General features: G+C 35.9%; 1 protein-coding gene across 1 annotated transcript in view; it reads left to right on the top strand.

Moving 5' to 3' along the window:
- Positions 1-13,212, top strand: part of LOC135206027 (uncharacterized) — a 33,732-nt gene extending 20,520 nt beyond the window's left edge. Inside the window, exon 2 of the mRNA XM_064237197.1 lies at positions 13,106-13,212. Coding sequence (XP_064093267.1) covers positions 13,106-13,212 — 107 coding nt within the window. The remainder of the gene's footprint in view (positions 1-13,105) is intronic.
- The last annotated feature ends 3,965 nt before the right edge of the window (positions 13,213-17,177 follow it).

The raw sequence follows: 17,177 nt of genomic DNA on the forward strand, positions 1-17,177 counted from the left end.
ACCTGTGTTAAACGCCGCTCTCTCTCTCTCTCTCTCTCTCTCCTCTCTCTCATCTCTATATATATATATATATATATATATATATATATATATATATATATATATATATATATAATATATTATATATATAAAGAATAATTGCAAATATTATATATATATATATATTATATATATATATTATTAGATTATATATATATATATATATATATATATATATATATATATATAATAGAATATTATAAAATATAATAAATAATACATATATAATAATTATACTTAATATAATATATATATAATTATATATATAATAATATACATATATATATATATATATATTATATATATATATATATATACATATATATAAATATATATATATATATATATAGATTATAATATATATAATTATATATATATTATATACATATATATATATTATATATATATAAATATATATATGATATAAAATTGCAAAAATATAGAACCCAATATATCTATATATATATATATATATAATATTATATATACTAATATATATATATATATTATAATATATATATATATATATATATATCTATATATATATTATATATAATATATCAACCGAAGGGAAGCCTCAGACGGGATACATGGCGGTAAGGGTTTAAATGGAGACATCTGTTTCATATGGGCGTTTATTTAATGCAACGTCAGGGACCAGCCCCATTTTCATGCTGAAAATTACAATAATAAAATTAAATTAGAATAATTACTCATCTAAAAAAACATACAATTACAATACTTAAAGCATATTAAAAGAACACCAAACTAAACGCAAGAGATTGCTTGCGTGTTTTGTTTTTGTTTTTTTAGTCACTCGTCTTCCTTCCTCTACTGGAAAGGTACTTGCGTTTAGTTGGTGTTCTTTTAATATGCTTTAAGTATTGTAATTGTATGTTTTTTTTAGATGAGTAATTATTCTAATTTAATTTTATTATTGTAATTTTCAGCTGAAAATGGGGCTGGTCCCTGAAACGTTGCATTAAATAACGCCCATATGAAACAGATGTCTCCATTTAAACCCTTACCGCTATATATATATATATATATATATATATATATATATATATATATATATATATATATATATATATATATATATATATATATATATATATATACAATATTTGTTATATATATTTTGCTATTACTCTTTACATTTCAATAACCAAAGACTAAGCAGAGCACCGAGGACTTAGAACAGCGTAGCATGTACTACACAACGCTCATTAAATATTCAGTCAGGATATATCTCAGGAGTATCTAGATTAAAATGTATGTTTATGGGACAGGTTGAGCCGAAGTGCTACATATGGAAGTTTGGCGTACCCAAGTATTTCAGGGATGCTGAGCGCCAACCTTGTGGGTGAGACTCTAATCCAAATGATAAGTCTGATTCATCGGTGGGTTTCTGACGCAAATATTAAAAGCGCATAAAATCGGAATAAAAAGTGAGGGTTTAAGTCATTAAATCAATACTAAATTACACTGACAACCTACCGGGAACATGAGACAGTAATATACTCAAATGCCTTTCTTAAAGAATCGCCTCAATTCGCAGCTACGAAAAATTTCTGCCAAAGGAAAAAGTTAGAGAGAATTTTATCATAAAAAAAATACATGAATTAATGTTGGCTTAGGCAAGATCGAATTAATAACGCTAACATTCTTCAAAAACTTTGTAAACAAACCAAGCTTCAAAAAAATCTGTTATTTATACAAAGGTAAAAGGAAAACCCGTGTTTTGGAGGTGACATACCTTACCTTACAGACCTTACATCTTGTTCGGGTTGCCCCAGGTCCCTCAGTGTGAGGCACCTCTAATGTCTACCAGAGAGTTGCTTTTTATATGTATAAGTACATCCACAATCTCCTATTCGTTCTTTCCAGTCTACGAAAGGAAAGTTGAAGTCTCCAGATAGGAGAATAGTCCAGTCCTTGTGATTTCTACATATATCATCCAGTTTTTCTATTATTAAGTCAAACTCTTTAGTATTAGGAGGTCTATATATTACTATGTTCATTAATTTTTCAGATTCAAATTCTACCGCTATTAGTTCACATTCTGAGTTTACTATATTTCTCATATTTTTATATTTTTCCTTGTTTTTTGTCTTTCCCATATATTGCGGTTCCCCCTTGATTCCTATTTTTTCTATCTGATCTATAAGTTTGGAACCCTTTTATTTGATCATCATTCCCAGTCTCTTGGGAATACCAGGTTTCACTTATATTCATTATATCTATTTTCTTTTCAATTTGGGTTATTTCTTCTAAGTACTCTATTTTTCTTTTTGAGTTACTTGTAACTAAACCCTGCGCATTCATCACTATGATGGTTTGCGTGTTTTCTCCTTCATTTAATATTGGTAATAATAGGGATTTTCCCATGTCTCTTTCCTGTTCTGGTATGTTGTTCTTTTTTTCATTTCCAGAAATTCTGACATTAAAAAATCCAACTTTTCCATAATATTTGTTCTTCCTTCATCATAATTATTCATTTTGTGTCTGAATCTGCAATTTTCTCCGTATCTGCAATATCCTCTTGCATAATAAAAACAGTTATTATCTCTTGAGTAGAATCTTGGAGCTGATGCATTGAAATTTTTTGCTGACACCTCTGCATATCTCGTTGATGGCTTGCTTTTTTCTTTTACCTGATATTCTTCATTCCTCTCTTTATTTGTTTCTTTCTTATTTTGGATTTTATTACTTGATTGGTTATTTATTTGATTATTTTTCATGGCTACAGGGTGCATATATTTACATTTTTTGTCGAACTTACATCCTTTTCCTTCTTTTAGGTTTTTGCATATTTTTGGATGTAGATCTCTGCAATCATCCTCATATCCATCTAGGTATGCACATTTACCATATATTTCATAGTTGTGACATACCTTAGGATGATACGGTTGTTAGACGAAACAAACCTGCATCAATCGATTTGAAAAATGCTAATATTACCTAAGTATAGGTCATCTCAACATTGCTAATAGCAGAGAGAGAGAGAGAGAGAGAGAGAGAGAGAGAGAGAGAGAGAGAGAGAGAGAAATAAAAATAATAATAACTTCATTTCCATTTGACACTGGTTATTCTACAGAGAGAGAGAGAGAGAGAGAGAGAGAGAGAGAGAGAGAGAGAGAGAAATAATAATAATAACTTTATTTCCAATTGACACTGGTTATTCTACAGAGAGAGAGAGAGAGAGAGAGAGAGAGAGAGAGAGAGAGAGAGAGAGAGAGAGAGAGAGCATCTGCTTAGCTGCTTCATTAGACGATTCTGAATCTTACCATAATGGCTGCCTCACCATTTAAGGTTCCTTAGAAACTAACCGAAGGTTACTGATCCGAAAAAAACCTATTGCTATGATCCAAGAAAAAACAGAAACCGATGAGGTATTTTATATCACCTTTTGCAGAAAGCTTTATTAGTCCTCCAAAATATGTAAATATATCTTAGTTCTTAAAAAGGACTAGTCAGTTGTTACTCTTCAAAATAAACTGTCAGTTCAATGGAATTTCTCTTTTACAATAATACAAGAATGTAGACCTTTAATTAAGCGATTTTGTATTTCAAAAACACAATTGGATTTCATTAAACGGATTTCCTTGTCATGTACTACATGACAGAAACATGTAGCAATCTTTCACAATTTTCTTCTAAATGTAGCTGATATCCAAATAACTTCTATTTCACAATCACGACAAATTTACAGATGAAATCAATCATGCAAAAAATGGTAAAGGTGTTCTTTATAATCTGCTGAATACTCGTAGAATTAAAGCCCATGTTTATTATGTCATACAGACTCGCAAGACCTAGTAAAACGGTATCAAGTATTCTAAGACTCGCAAGATCAAAAATGCAATTAATCATCTCATAAAGATTAATAGGATTCAACCACTCCAGAGATTTATAAGACATAATAGTCTTTTAATTATTGCTTTAGATAGTGGTTATTAATCTATAAGACTTTCAAAGACCTATTAGGCTGCTGATCGTCTCATAAGACTCACAACTGTGATCCGACACAGTTGATCATCTCACAAGAATATTTCCTCCAGACTCGCTTGATCTAAGACCTATTCATTATCTCAAAAGACTCGGAAGATCTAAGACACTGTTAGTCATCTCAGTAAGACTCGTCACATCTCACAGTGGGCCAGGAGGTGGACAAAAACCCCCCCAAAAAATATTATTTAGTTTTATAAAAATTATATTAAAAACGTAAATTAGAATAGTTTTTATAAAGAGAACCGTATATTATATTATTATTTAAGGAGCAGGGGTTAGACTGGCGCTATGATTTTTAGACGCAATCGGCTAAGTACATTCTCTCCCAGTATGCTAGTGACTAGTCTACATCAGAATTGTGTGCATGTAGCATCTGTGATATTAGGTGTGTGTTTCATTAGTTTATAAGAGAGTTTTAACAAGTTTACTACTTGTTATTTCTGTGATTAAACATTTCAAATATTGTGCATAACATGCAATTAATCCATGTTATATAGATGTATACAAAAGTACTTACAATATTTTTTATTTAACAAAAACAAGTATGCGGCAATTTTTTCGCTTGCATTTGCTTCGTATCTCTTATGGATTTTATTATACTAGAACTTGTGTAGAAAATGAAAATATTTGTTTTCTTTGCACCAATTTGCACTTCGAGCTTTTGTGGGCAATTGTAACTGAAACGCTACCTCCCCTATCATGGCGCCATTCAACCGGGGAGTCTGAGCAACCAAACGGCATTAGGTACTTCATCATCTTAATACTACATGGTGTTTTCAAAGGGTTAATGGCAAATCCCAGCCTAAAAAGTTGGAGGGGGTTGGGTTGCTAGTAGTTTTGGATTTTAAGGTTGTTCAAAGGATTAGCTTGGTTTAGGGCAGGAAAATATCTAGAACCTGTAAATCAGGAAAGTCATGGAGCCATTGCATACGGAAATCATTACTGTTTATACTATACTAATTTGCAACAGAGATCATCAGTGGGTCAATGGCAAATCACTTAAAAGCCAACCCTGTGATTCTGAGATCTTTCCCAGCTGGTTCCATTGAAGAGTTAGAAAGTATTTTTCTGGTGCTGGAAATTCCCTTCTCGTTACTCATCCATACATGAAATTCTCAAATGAAACTTATAGTGAGACTATAAGAATGCTACATCTAATGATGGGAATACTGCTCGCAGGTTTTTCAAGACTGCAGAAACTGCATTCGAAATCACTGGCCTTGATCAATTCTTTGTTATAAACTTTATTTGATTTTACCAACAATGTCATCTGGTCTTGATATCGATGCAGATAAATTTAAAAGGTTTTGCTTGGACACTGCCAAATGTTATGTACAAAAATATAACTGCTACTACATGCCCCAAAGCTTGCATCGGTTGTTAATTCATGGTGCTTCAGTGATATGCAACTGCAAACTACCAATTGGCATATCTGAGGAGGCACAAGAAGCAAATGATAAAGAATTCAAGAAGTTTAGGTAATCTTTCACAACGAAAACTTCACGAATAAAGACAAATGAAGATTTAATGATAAGATTACTTTGTCCATCTGATCCCTTGGTAAGTTCTTTAAGAAAAGTAGACAGACCTGTAAAAACTGAACTACCTAAAGAAAGCAAAAATTTTATCGTCCAATATACCCTTTGATTTGTATCATGCAGTCTTAATATGAGTTAAAGTTCCTTGGTATTTAAGACTTTTTTAATGGATTAAATGCTTTTATTTCTATATTCATATTACTATAGTATAATAGTATAACCAAAGTGTTATTCTTTACGTTCATTAAATAAATTATATTGTAAAATCTTCATAGACACCATTTGATAGAAATAATCTTATTTTTTATAATTTTATTCTTATCTTTTCTGCACTTAATAAAAGTATCAAATATAAAGGTTATATAGTTCTAACTATATTTTACCAAATACACAAAAAATGGGTAAACGTATCACTCATATTATTACATATGCTTAGTTTATAATAGAAAATGATAAATAATACTTGGATGTGAAAGCCAAAAAGTTACTGTTCTGGCCCACTGTGCACTTGAGAGTCCTCTAATTATCTCACAAGACTTCTAAGGTCTCAGATGCTGTTAATCATCTCATACGACTCACAAGATCTGGAACTCAAAAGGTATACAATCTATTAATGATCTCCTAAGAACTGGAAGATCTAAGATCTAAGACGCTGCAAATTACCTCATAAGCCTCGTAAGATCTAAGACCCTGCTGATTACCTCCTAAGATGCTGTTAATCATCTCCTAAGATTTGCTAGAACCAAGACGATGTTAGTCATATCGTAAGACTCACGAGATCCAAGATCTATTAATGATTCCACGAGGCTCGCAAGATCTAAGACGCTACCGATTATCTCAAAACTCACAAGCTCTAACACGCTGTGAATGATCTTATAAGAGCCACAAGATCCGAGACTGATGATTATTTCAAAACTCACAAGCAGTAAGACCCAGTCAGTTATCTCATAAGACTCACAAGTCTAAGACGCTGTTAATCATCTGATAAGACTCGCAAGATATGAAAAGCAGTTAATAACCTCATAAGACGCGCAATATCTGAGACGCTGCTAATAACCTAATAAGACACGCAATATCTGAGACGCTGTTAATAATCTTGTAAGACTAGCAAGATCTGAGAAGCTGTTAATGACCTCATAAGACGTGCAAGATCTGAGAAGCTGTTAATAATCTCAAAAGACGTGCAAGATTTGAGAAGCTTTTAATAACCTCATAAGACGCACAAGATCTGAGAACCTGTTAATAATCTCATTAGACGTGCAATATCTGAGAAGCTGTTAATAGTCTCATAAGACTAGCAAGATCTGAAAAGCTGTTAATAATCTCATAAGAGGCGCAAGATCTGAGAAGCTGTTAATTGTCTCAAAGGACTTCTTGCTCTTCCCCTCCCCCCAACCCCCCCTCCGCCAGCATCCTTTGCCATTGGCCTTTCATTCCGGTCCCACGCGGCCTCCACTCTCCTCCCTTATACTTCTTCATTAAGGAGTTGTAAAGACCCGTCGGTGAGTGCTGCGTCGACTGAGAGAAATGTCTTTGCAGATAGCGAATCCCGAGCTTACTTTTGAACACTCGCGAGCCAAAGGCGCCATTAAGATTCCTCAAATGAACCGACAGTCATTTATTTTACAAGAGGAGATTACGCTCACAATGTAAACAGAGACTCCGGTGTCCGTGCTCATATATTCCTGGGCTCTGTTGTGCAAGCTCTGCGTTGCGTAACGTTTTTTTTTTTTTTTTTTTTTTTTTTGAGTGTGGCTAAATGCCGCTCTCCGTCTTACGTAAGTCGAAAGCGTAGCAGTCGGAAGGATGAGGATGAAATACAACAAAAATGGACACCTTATGTCGCTCGCCTCCACACTCAGCATGGGGCGCTGAATCCAATAATCAACTTCCTTTAACTGACGATTACGCGGGATGAGTAATCAGTCCCTTTGATATTAAGTCAATCCACTCCCCCCCCCCCCACCTCTCTCTCTCTCTCTCTCTCTCTCTCTCTCTCTCTCTCTCTCTCTCTCCTCGTCCTTGAAACCCGCAGCATCCAAGCCCAGCTGTCTCCGCAAATGACCATCCTCGGAGAGATAGAGAGCTGCAACAGCGAAGACATCTATACTGGTTATCGTGTGTCTACGCAACGTATCTTCACTCTCTCTCTCTCTTCCTGTTTATGTAACAACTGTGCAGCTTCATGGTCAGTTCACCGGCTCTATCACCTTAATGAACTTTATGTCAAACCCGTATGAAGAAAAATGCATGTCGATATTTGATAGCGATTATGGTACTAACACTTCAGCACAAAATGTTGATCCTCTCCCGCAAGGTCTTACAAAAAAAGGCCTTAAAGGAGACTAGGCTGGATGTCAGGAGTATATGGTAACTAACGAAGCTATTATTTTTCAATACAAGCAGGTGTCGAAAACGACATTCTAAGCTAACATTATTGGCCAAGAGGAGAAAAAGTGAATGCCAAGCAAACCCTTTCTTAAGTATACCGTAAAATGCCCTTCTTATTCTATAAAGATTCCGGTGACAACTTCTGAATAAAAATATGATTTATTGGGACCTAAAGAGAGAGGCGCTACTTTTAAATTCGTAAGTCCGTGACTGTAGTACGCATGGCTTCCTTGGAATCGCCTCCGTTCCTAAGGCCTAAGGCGAGTACTTACTGCATGACGTCAGCGTTAGCTTAATCGTATTTGTTTACGAGGAGAGAGGGAGGGAGTGGGCACTGGTGTGTAAGCGGAAGGGGTGGAATAATTAAGAAAACTGAAGAAACTCGGCTATCTTGCGAAAACAGAAGAAAACTAGTTCACAGGGTGGAAAGTTAAAACACCAACTTGTCGTCTGTCCTGTTTCAGTATCACTGAATACAAACGATGTGCCAACTTGTATTCCATATTCATAGCATTTACACAAGGTTCAGTCCATATACACTCAAAATGAAAACCTGGTGCCCTTCTAGCGTCTTCCTCGCAAATACTTCATAAAACAGATATCGTATATAAATCATACTCTGATTGTTCTCTTTCCAGTAAAGAACGTAGGCCCCGTACCGAAAGAAAACCGTCTTCCATTTGCAACTAAAACTAAGAATATTAATATTTACTGACGGGATGTGGCAACATTCTTCTAACATGTTACTTTACATCTGCGTCAGATCAAGGGCCACTCTTCATCCCGAGTCTTCCTAAATCTCTCTTGTATTACGTTTAAAATGTAATGGTATATCTCCTTTCGATCAAATATAATGGGATAGACCTCCTTTCAATTACATTATAAAGTACTGGTGTTCTTATGCGTATTGTGCAATGCTTATAATACAATATACGATGCCCATACCTCTCAGGGGTGGCTGTTTAATTAACCAAGCTTATGATACGCTAGATCACATGATCGAGGCCAGTGGTTCCCAAACTTTTTTCTGTCATTTCCCCCTGCACCCACTTCAACCATCCAGATTTCCCCCTTCATGTGTATGAGGGAAAGAGTAGTTAAAACACACTGTGACTATTTAATAATTTTATTTTCAAATGTACAAATATACTGATAAACAGGCATTCTCTCTCTCTCTCTCTCTCTCTCTCTCTCTCTCTCTCTCTCTCTCTCTCTCAGACATGAGAAAATCCATCAGAGATTTTTTTAGTTAGTAGGTAGTGTAATTATTTCCCTCCTGGTAGCTTCAAATTTCCCCACAGGGGGGATATTTTCCCCAGTTTGGGAACCACTGATTCTAGGCTAAGTGTCTTTACAAAATCGCTGGCTATGAAAATCAAGTTACAATTTTCATGAAGCGTGTAAAAAAAAAAAAAAATAATATAATTTTCATGAACTGTGTAAAAAAAATCAGCATGTTCTATGGCTGAGGATATCATTAAATACACCCTATTCAAGAGTTCGATCCTGACGCAGATAAGGAAGATCAATTCAGTAATACTCGAACTTGCAGGAATATGGGGGAGCGTGAGGCTAATTTAGATTTGGGGACTGAAAAAGCTATGCCTCCATGACCATGGTAGGGTACCAAAGGCTTGACTGTCAGCAAATATTCAATTAACAAACCTTTTTTCATGTAAGTTGGATGAAGGATAGACACAACCACTGTACAATACATTATCACATAAATTTCTCACATCAAATTACCCTTCACATATCCTAATTACATATGGAAATCACAATTAAACAAATTACATTGACACCACCCAGGACCAAAACCTTCGATCCTCTGATTACATTAGAAGTAATCACAACTGCACTCAACCTTAACTCTTTACACAAGGTTAGATAAAATAAATCTTAATAGCTGGATAATAACTGTTTGGCATGTCGTGTCAATAAACGGTAAGCCAGTTGTATATCCTTCACAGCGAAATATTTCCTAATTTAGCCAAATCTTGTTATTTACAGCTTGCAATGGCGCTACTGCAGCACACAAGCCACTAGGCTCGGCATCACACAATGGGCAAGCTGCCCAATGTGCCGATAGCAATCTTCACTTCTGTATGCAGTTACATGTTAAAAAATTTTCTCCTAAACCTTTTATTCTCTCGAAATTTTGTAATGTTTTTATTCTCCTTTCTTATCTTCTGTAACGTCACTGACTGCTGACTTTCAATCGTACACTATTTCCACGTCTTTGACCAACTTATTTCCTATTTACTTTCTTATTATATACTATTATCAATTTATATTATCAAACCCTTGTCTTAACTTTTTATCTATCTCAGACTTTTATCTATCTGTCTATATACCACTCATACACAGACAGCACTACTATGTTCACATTAGTAAGGACCATAGTTCGATTTTTCCATCCTGTCTACAAGTCGACCCAGCAACTGTGAATGAGTACCAATGTCGGTCAGGCGACAAGAAAAGGGCATGGGGTTAGCAACCTCATCCCTAAAGACATACATATTCATGTATATATATATATATATATATAATATATATATATATATATATATATATATATATATATATTTATATATACTACATAGCATCACGTTTTATATATTTCGTTATCAAGTTATTTATATATATAATAAATATATATCTATTATCACACTCCTTTCTCCCCCTTGATTATGACGACAGATATCTTAAAATTATTCAATCATTTTCCTTCTCTGGATGGGGTTGGGCATCATTCAAATGCATTACAAAAATAAACAAGAAAAGACACCTGTATCACATCCGTATTATGTCTTCCATTATACGTATATATATATAAACGCTTAGTCATCGAAGGAACCGATTCCCTAAAAGTCAGATCGCTTATCGTCTGTATTCCTTTCCCGATACAGATCCACCATTGTCTCCGTTCCAATAAAGTCTGGTGTTAATCCTCTCCGGCCATTTTCGGTCTAGGAAGGTCACACAGCCTTGGCCCTATCGTCACTTAGCTGCCAAATCCATGTTGGCTCATGGCTAAATCGGAACCTGTGACCTCAGGGGTGCAGTGGGGGGGGACGCCGATTTTTATGCCTGTGTCTGTCTGCTGTCTGTCTGTCCTGGTCCCTTAAGGCAGTGGAGGTCTGATGTGAATTATGGAACGACGCGACTGTCCAATGGTATCCTGTCCCTCGATGGTTGTAATGTGGGTTGCTATCCTGGAAGGCGACGCCTTTTTGCATTTGAGGACTCAGATAATAATCGGCACATTGAAGGTGCCTTTGTTAATCTACTTCTGTCTATCATGCTTTCTTACAGTTTGTTTGAATTTTATACGTTTCCAAGGCGTATTGCTTCTCGTGGTCTTCCAGAGTGAACTCGAAAAAGTGTTAAGTGGTACATAAGTAGTATTAGTCATTATATTAAATTACAGTACTATAAATAACGGTATACACAGATGCCATCTGCAAATTATTTGTTAAAAATATAGTAATCAAAATATTTGTATCAATAAATGCAACAGTCTCGTGAGGCTATATATAACATTGTCTGAACACTTTTCAAAATATGAAAACAAACCAAAAAATCCATAACCAAACTAGGTGGGCTAATCTACCGCTGCTTGAGACGATGCTGTAACTAATTCTAAACAAAGCTCACAAACCTGTGAATAACCTTCCTAAATTGAGGAGAGCATGCTTCAACAAATGAAAACAATGGGATTGCAGTAACATCAGTAACATCAACAAAGCACTGACAATGATTTTTACTCAACGCACAATGAGATTTTGAGAACAGCTGGAAGTTATATATCCTGGAAACCTGATACATTACTTTTACACTGCGTGAGGAGCTTGGTTCAGCAAATTCATATGTTACCGAAAAAGTTAAATCAACAATCAGTTGTTTTCCTTGCTGTGACTGAGACAGATGTGGGAAGCATTGCTCCTTTTTTTCGTCTTTTCAATAAAAAAAAATGTACACAACAAGAAGTCTGATGTCGCCTTGGGCCAGGAATCACCTGGCATTCATATAACATTCAGGTCACCGATGACGACCTTAAACTCGACCGTGTGGGGATGGCGTAAGACCTTGACATTCATCATCTTCCATAGAAGGCTCTTTTCATCTGCCCGAGTTCGTTTGGAGTACATCGAGCGGTTCCACTGCAGAAGCGTTTTACGGCATTTTGACACCTCGGCCCTATAATCAGGGCGCCGACAAAAAACTATCCCTTGCCCCTCACCTGTACTGGGAGTTAATTACGTGCGAAAGGTGGTGGAAAATGACGTGAATTGTAGTGACGGGAAGAAAGTGAATGAAATTTATGATATAAACTGTTAAGGGTATAATGGGTGTGTAAATGCACAGCTGAACAAAAATAAAAACCAAAGACTTTGGAAGCAAGAAGAGAGAGAGAGAGAGAGAGAGAGAGAGAGAGAGAGAGAGAGAGAGAGTACAAACTGAACATAGGTCACGATAAAATGTGTCATATTCAGTTTGTACCTGCAGTTCCACCTATTCAATGTCAAGTTTATTATTTGACGGCTACAAGTAGTAGCTTAGTTTATTTTCATACGAAAGAATTGCAAGGAGTTAAATTAGAAAATCAATCTAATCTGAAAGATAAAATTCCAGAATGAATTTTAAGTATAATACCGAGTGATAAATAATATAAATATAAGTTAATGAATAACGATTTTTCCACTCGAAAAACACTAAATCTTTTGGCAAAATTTTAACATACAGCTACAAAAGAAAGTATACATTTATTACTAAATCTTCAAGTCCGTGCCCCACTACTAAGCAGCTGGCCATTTGCGGACTTTTTCACAACCACCACTTCGACAACTGGAATAAAACCCAACTGCTACAAATACTGTAACCGATAGTGACGATAGTGACTAGACTTGATCAAGTGGCGAAGTCATCACATTATAACACAACAACAAAAATAGCAATAACGTCAGCAACTTATAACCATTATCACCTCACCTCAAATTCACCCAAATAACGGCAAAGTCTTCGGAAAAGAAACTAACAGCGCAAGTTGAAAGGCAAAGGAAAGCAACTGTTCAGCGACAGCTTTTCGCTTATGAGTTCGTCCTGAATGTTTTCAAACGAAGAGGGAGGAGGAGGAGGAGGAGGAGGAGGAGGAGGAGGAGGAGGAGGAGGAGGAGAGGAAGGAGGAGGAGGAGGAGGTGGTGGTGGTGGTGGTGGTGGTCCGTGTTAGGGAGTTTAGGAATGCACTGCACACGGGAGAAAAGGAGAGAACTTGATTTATCATCTCTGAGCCAGCGGGAATGCAAAATGCAGCGGCACTCCAGAAGGTACTAATTAACTCCTATAATGTAAGCCAGTCAAGCGTGACCTGGGTTACGGCTTGGGCGGAAAATGACTCCTTCGTCAGGGTCTCGAAGAAGGAGTTCTTTGGGAGTCTTCGGGAGTAGCTGCGGACAGCGGGAACCTGTCCTTTTATAACAAGCGCGAAAATTTATTGCTGTTATAAAAAATATAAAGTAGTTTAACGACATTTAACGACACCGCTGAGTCACATAGTTCACCCTTAGGATGTGTTTTAAAATGAGAATTAGAAACGGAAGAAGGTAAAGCTAAAGAAGTAAGACAGCTCAGGGAGAGATTGCCAAAGGGAAAGGATGAAAAATAAATGACAGAAAGAAATGCAATTGGAGGCTGACTGGATGCTACAGTGAACTTTTAGTAATGCCTATTGTGTGCCCCAAAACGCACACTGAAAGCAGTAACCGCGAGCACCTCTACTCCACTTTGATATGCTGCAGGAGTTGGACTAGAGTTTGTACTCCTTTTCCAAGTGTTTCCAAGTCAAGACGATGACGATTTAAGTTTGGCCATATATCAGCGAATTCTCAACGGCAATCACGGCGGTAGTCGCTTCCCGTCCTTCATTTTTCTTAACTGCCGAGGGAAGGAAAAGCTAATTTCATCTGTTCTTTTTGAGTGTGAAGGAGATTATGATTCTAGATGTAACAGCGGAGATGACCAAAACAATATGAAAGGGCGGATTTCAAGCTGCACTCGGTGCTTGGCTAATACTATTGTAGGACCCTATACGTAGATATGCAAACAACTCAACTCTCTTTTTATTTAAATTCGCCATCTTTCGAAACGTTCCTGGCGTCTAATGCTTTAAAGAGGTGTTTATAAATGATCCAAAGCACCAAATAAAGTGGGTAAGGATAATTGCATATGCATACGAAATCTTGTGATACGGCCCACACGGGTCGGGCAAAAGCAAGACGGTGCGCTCCCCTGGGATCTAACAGCGCTCGCAAGCACGCACATATACACTCATACATCCCTACCATTTACGGGATCATGGGAAGCTGACCGACCAGGGGATTGCTATTCTACTGGCTGCAACAAAAAATAGTAATATATATATATATATAGATATATGTATGTATGTATTATATAATATATATATATATATGTATTATATATATATATATATATATATATATATATATATATATATATATGTATATATATATATATATATATATATATATATATATATATATAATATACACATAACTATGTATAGGAAAATAATTATAATAAACAGAAGTGAGAAAATAAAGAGACAAACATTCCCTTCCTTTGCAAAAGCTCTCCTTCCGATTCTTTAAGACTAATAATGCACTTTCGTAAAGTTATTCAATCAACATTTAGTCGTCAATAATGGCAGCATTTTTCATTTTAAGTGAAGTAATAATTAACTTATTATTTTACTTGAAGATTTATCTCAGTTTTTTTTTTTTTTTTTTTTGAGAATCCTACATCCCACCCCCCACAAAAAATAAAAAGTTACAAAACATTCCTTCATGAACACACACACACACACACACACAACCGAACCTCTATCATTACTCACATCCAGAACACAATATATTTTCAAGAAATATTCGACCGCTTTTTATTGTGAACATGAACGTACATCTCAAAGCAAATGAAAATAAAATATTCTTTAACGCATTTTAAATTTTAGGTTTAAGAGTATCATGGAGAATTTTGGTTCTAATCATAATCGACATGGAAAATTCCACACAGTATCATTATGAAAGTCAAGATGAACCTCTCAAAGAAGCTACCGCTCGCCGAATGATTAATAGAAGTATATCATAGGATACAGCACCTGAGTTCCCTTATTACCCGACATATACGGTATATATATCTGACCTAATACGTAATACTAATTACGAGCGCAACCATTTTAAAACTTGTGTCAGAAACCCTTGTCGATGCAAGAAGAGCAGACAATATTCACCGCATCCGGTTAGTATAAACCTGGAACAAAATATGATGTATCTATCAATGAAATTTGCTTTTTATTTTTCCAAGAAGAAACTTGAGAAGTCTGTTGATGATATGTGCTTTTTATAGTTCCAGGAACAAACTTGAGAAGTCTGTTGATGAGTGCGGTATACATGAAATAACAAAAAAAATCGGGAGCATTGTTGATGAAAAATGCGGTACTCGGCTTCTCAAGAGATACTTGCTGACGAAGTCGGCAGGATGAGAGAGACGAAGGACAAACTTCGAGATAGAAGCCGATGAAGGTGGCCGTATACGGATCGAGAAATAGCCTTTTAGTTAGAAGTCTGCCAATGCGGTGGGAGGGACGAACAACAAGACATACCTCGAGATAACTGCTGATAAAGTGGGCGGTATACAAGACGAGAAACAATCATCGAGATGTCTGTCGATGAAGTGAGTGGATGAGAGACTCAAAAAAGAAACTTCGAGATGTCAGCCGATGCAGAGGACGGTATGTGAGACGAAGCACAAACTTCAAGATAGATGAGGCGACCGAGAAACAAACTTCAATGTATGTCAGCGAGTGTGTCGCTCGTGAGGCGAGATAACAAATCATCTTCGCCGGTAATCTTCACTAATCGGTGCAGTTGATGAAGGAAAAATCTCACTTTGAGGTATCTGCTGCTATTATGTGTGTGTGTGTGTGTGTGTGTGTGTGTGTGTGTGTGTGTGTGTGTGTGCACAAGAGGGAAGAAACACATCTTGACATATTGGTTTAGGAATTGTGTAGCACATGAGACAAGACACAAACTTCGAAATGTGTCAGTGAAATGTGCCGTAACTAAGACTAAAAAAGAAAAAAAAATTGTCGATACAATGCAATATTTCAGTGGAGAAACAAAATTTGAGAAATATGTCGTTAAAAAGCGTAGTAGAAGTAGGCAGATAAAATGATAGTATAATAGAAAAGATTTCAAAGTAGATGTCAGAGAAAGCCTTTCCGATAGGAAACACCTAACTTTCCACCTCTGGCACAATAATTGGTTCCCCAAAGGCCACTATCGTTGAGGAACGAAGAATTGGAAATAATTCCGTTCAATTCGTACGTACTTAGTACGTAAAGGACGGAAGTCTAAACTGCGTACGTGAGGCATAATACTTGGTGAAACTAAAGAAAACAGCAACCTCACTCTTCTCACATTCGTCAAAAACTTACGCTGTTCTGATGAAATAAATAAAGGTAGGGGAGCTACACTGCTCCTATCAGACAATATCATCGTCTTTGTTTACATTCTCACAGGTTCATATTTTACGGTTGTCGTGCGTCATATTTCTTTCATACCAGTAGTTAATTGTCGGTTACATCTTTCTCCTAGCTCATACACGAGCCCCTTATCAATCAGGTGTGGTTTCTTGATAACAAAAACAAGAGTACTTATCCCAGAGAGAGAGAGAGAGAGAGAGAGAGAGAGAGAGAGAGAGAGAGAGAGAGAGAGAGAGAGAGAGAGAGAGAGAGTTTGATCTTCAATTTAAGTTGATCATTCACAGGCTGTTCAGCTGGTCGGGCTTTCCACGGTCAACTATATAATTACGGTACGAAGATTACTACAAATCTATTGAAATGTAAATTGGAATTAGCTCATGACATTAAACAGCTGGTGTTATGAAAAGGTTCAAGGACTAGACAATAGTACACACACACATATACACACACCTATACATATATACGTGTGTGTGTTTGTGTGTATCGGAAAAACTAAATACCTAATGAAGTCAATAAAAACAGTGCTGTGAAGATGAATTAATGAGGGGCTTTTTTTTTTATTTTTTTAAATTTTTTATTTTTTATTTTTTTTTTTTAAACTCAATTCAATTTTTGGGAAAAAATTAAGATTTTAG

Source organism: Macrobrachium nipponense, chromosome 29, assembly GCF_015104395.2.
Source record: "Macrobrachium nipponense isolate FS-2020 chromosome 29, ASM1510439v2, whole genome shotgun sequence".
In the NCBI taxonomy this organism is placed as follows: Eukaryota; Metazoa; Arthropoda; class Malacostraca; order Decapoda; family Palaemonidae; genus Macrobrachium; species Macrobrachium nipponense.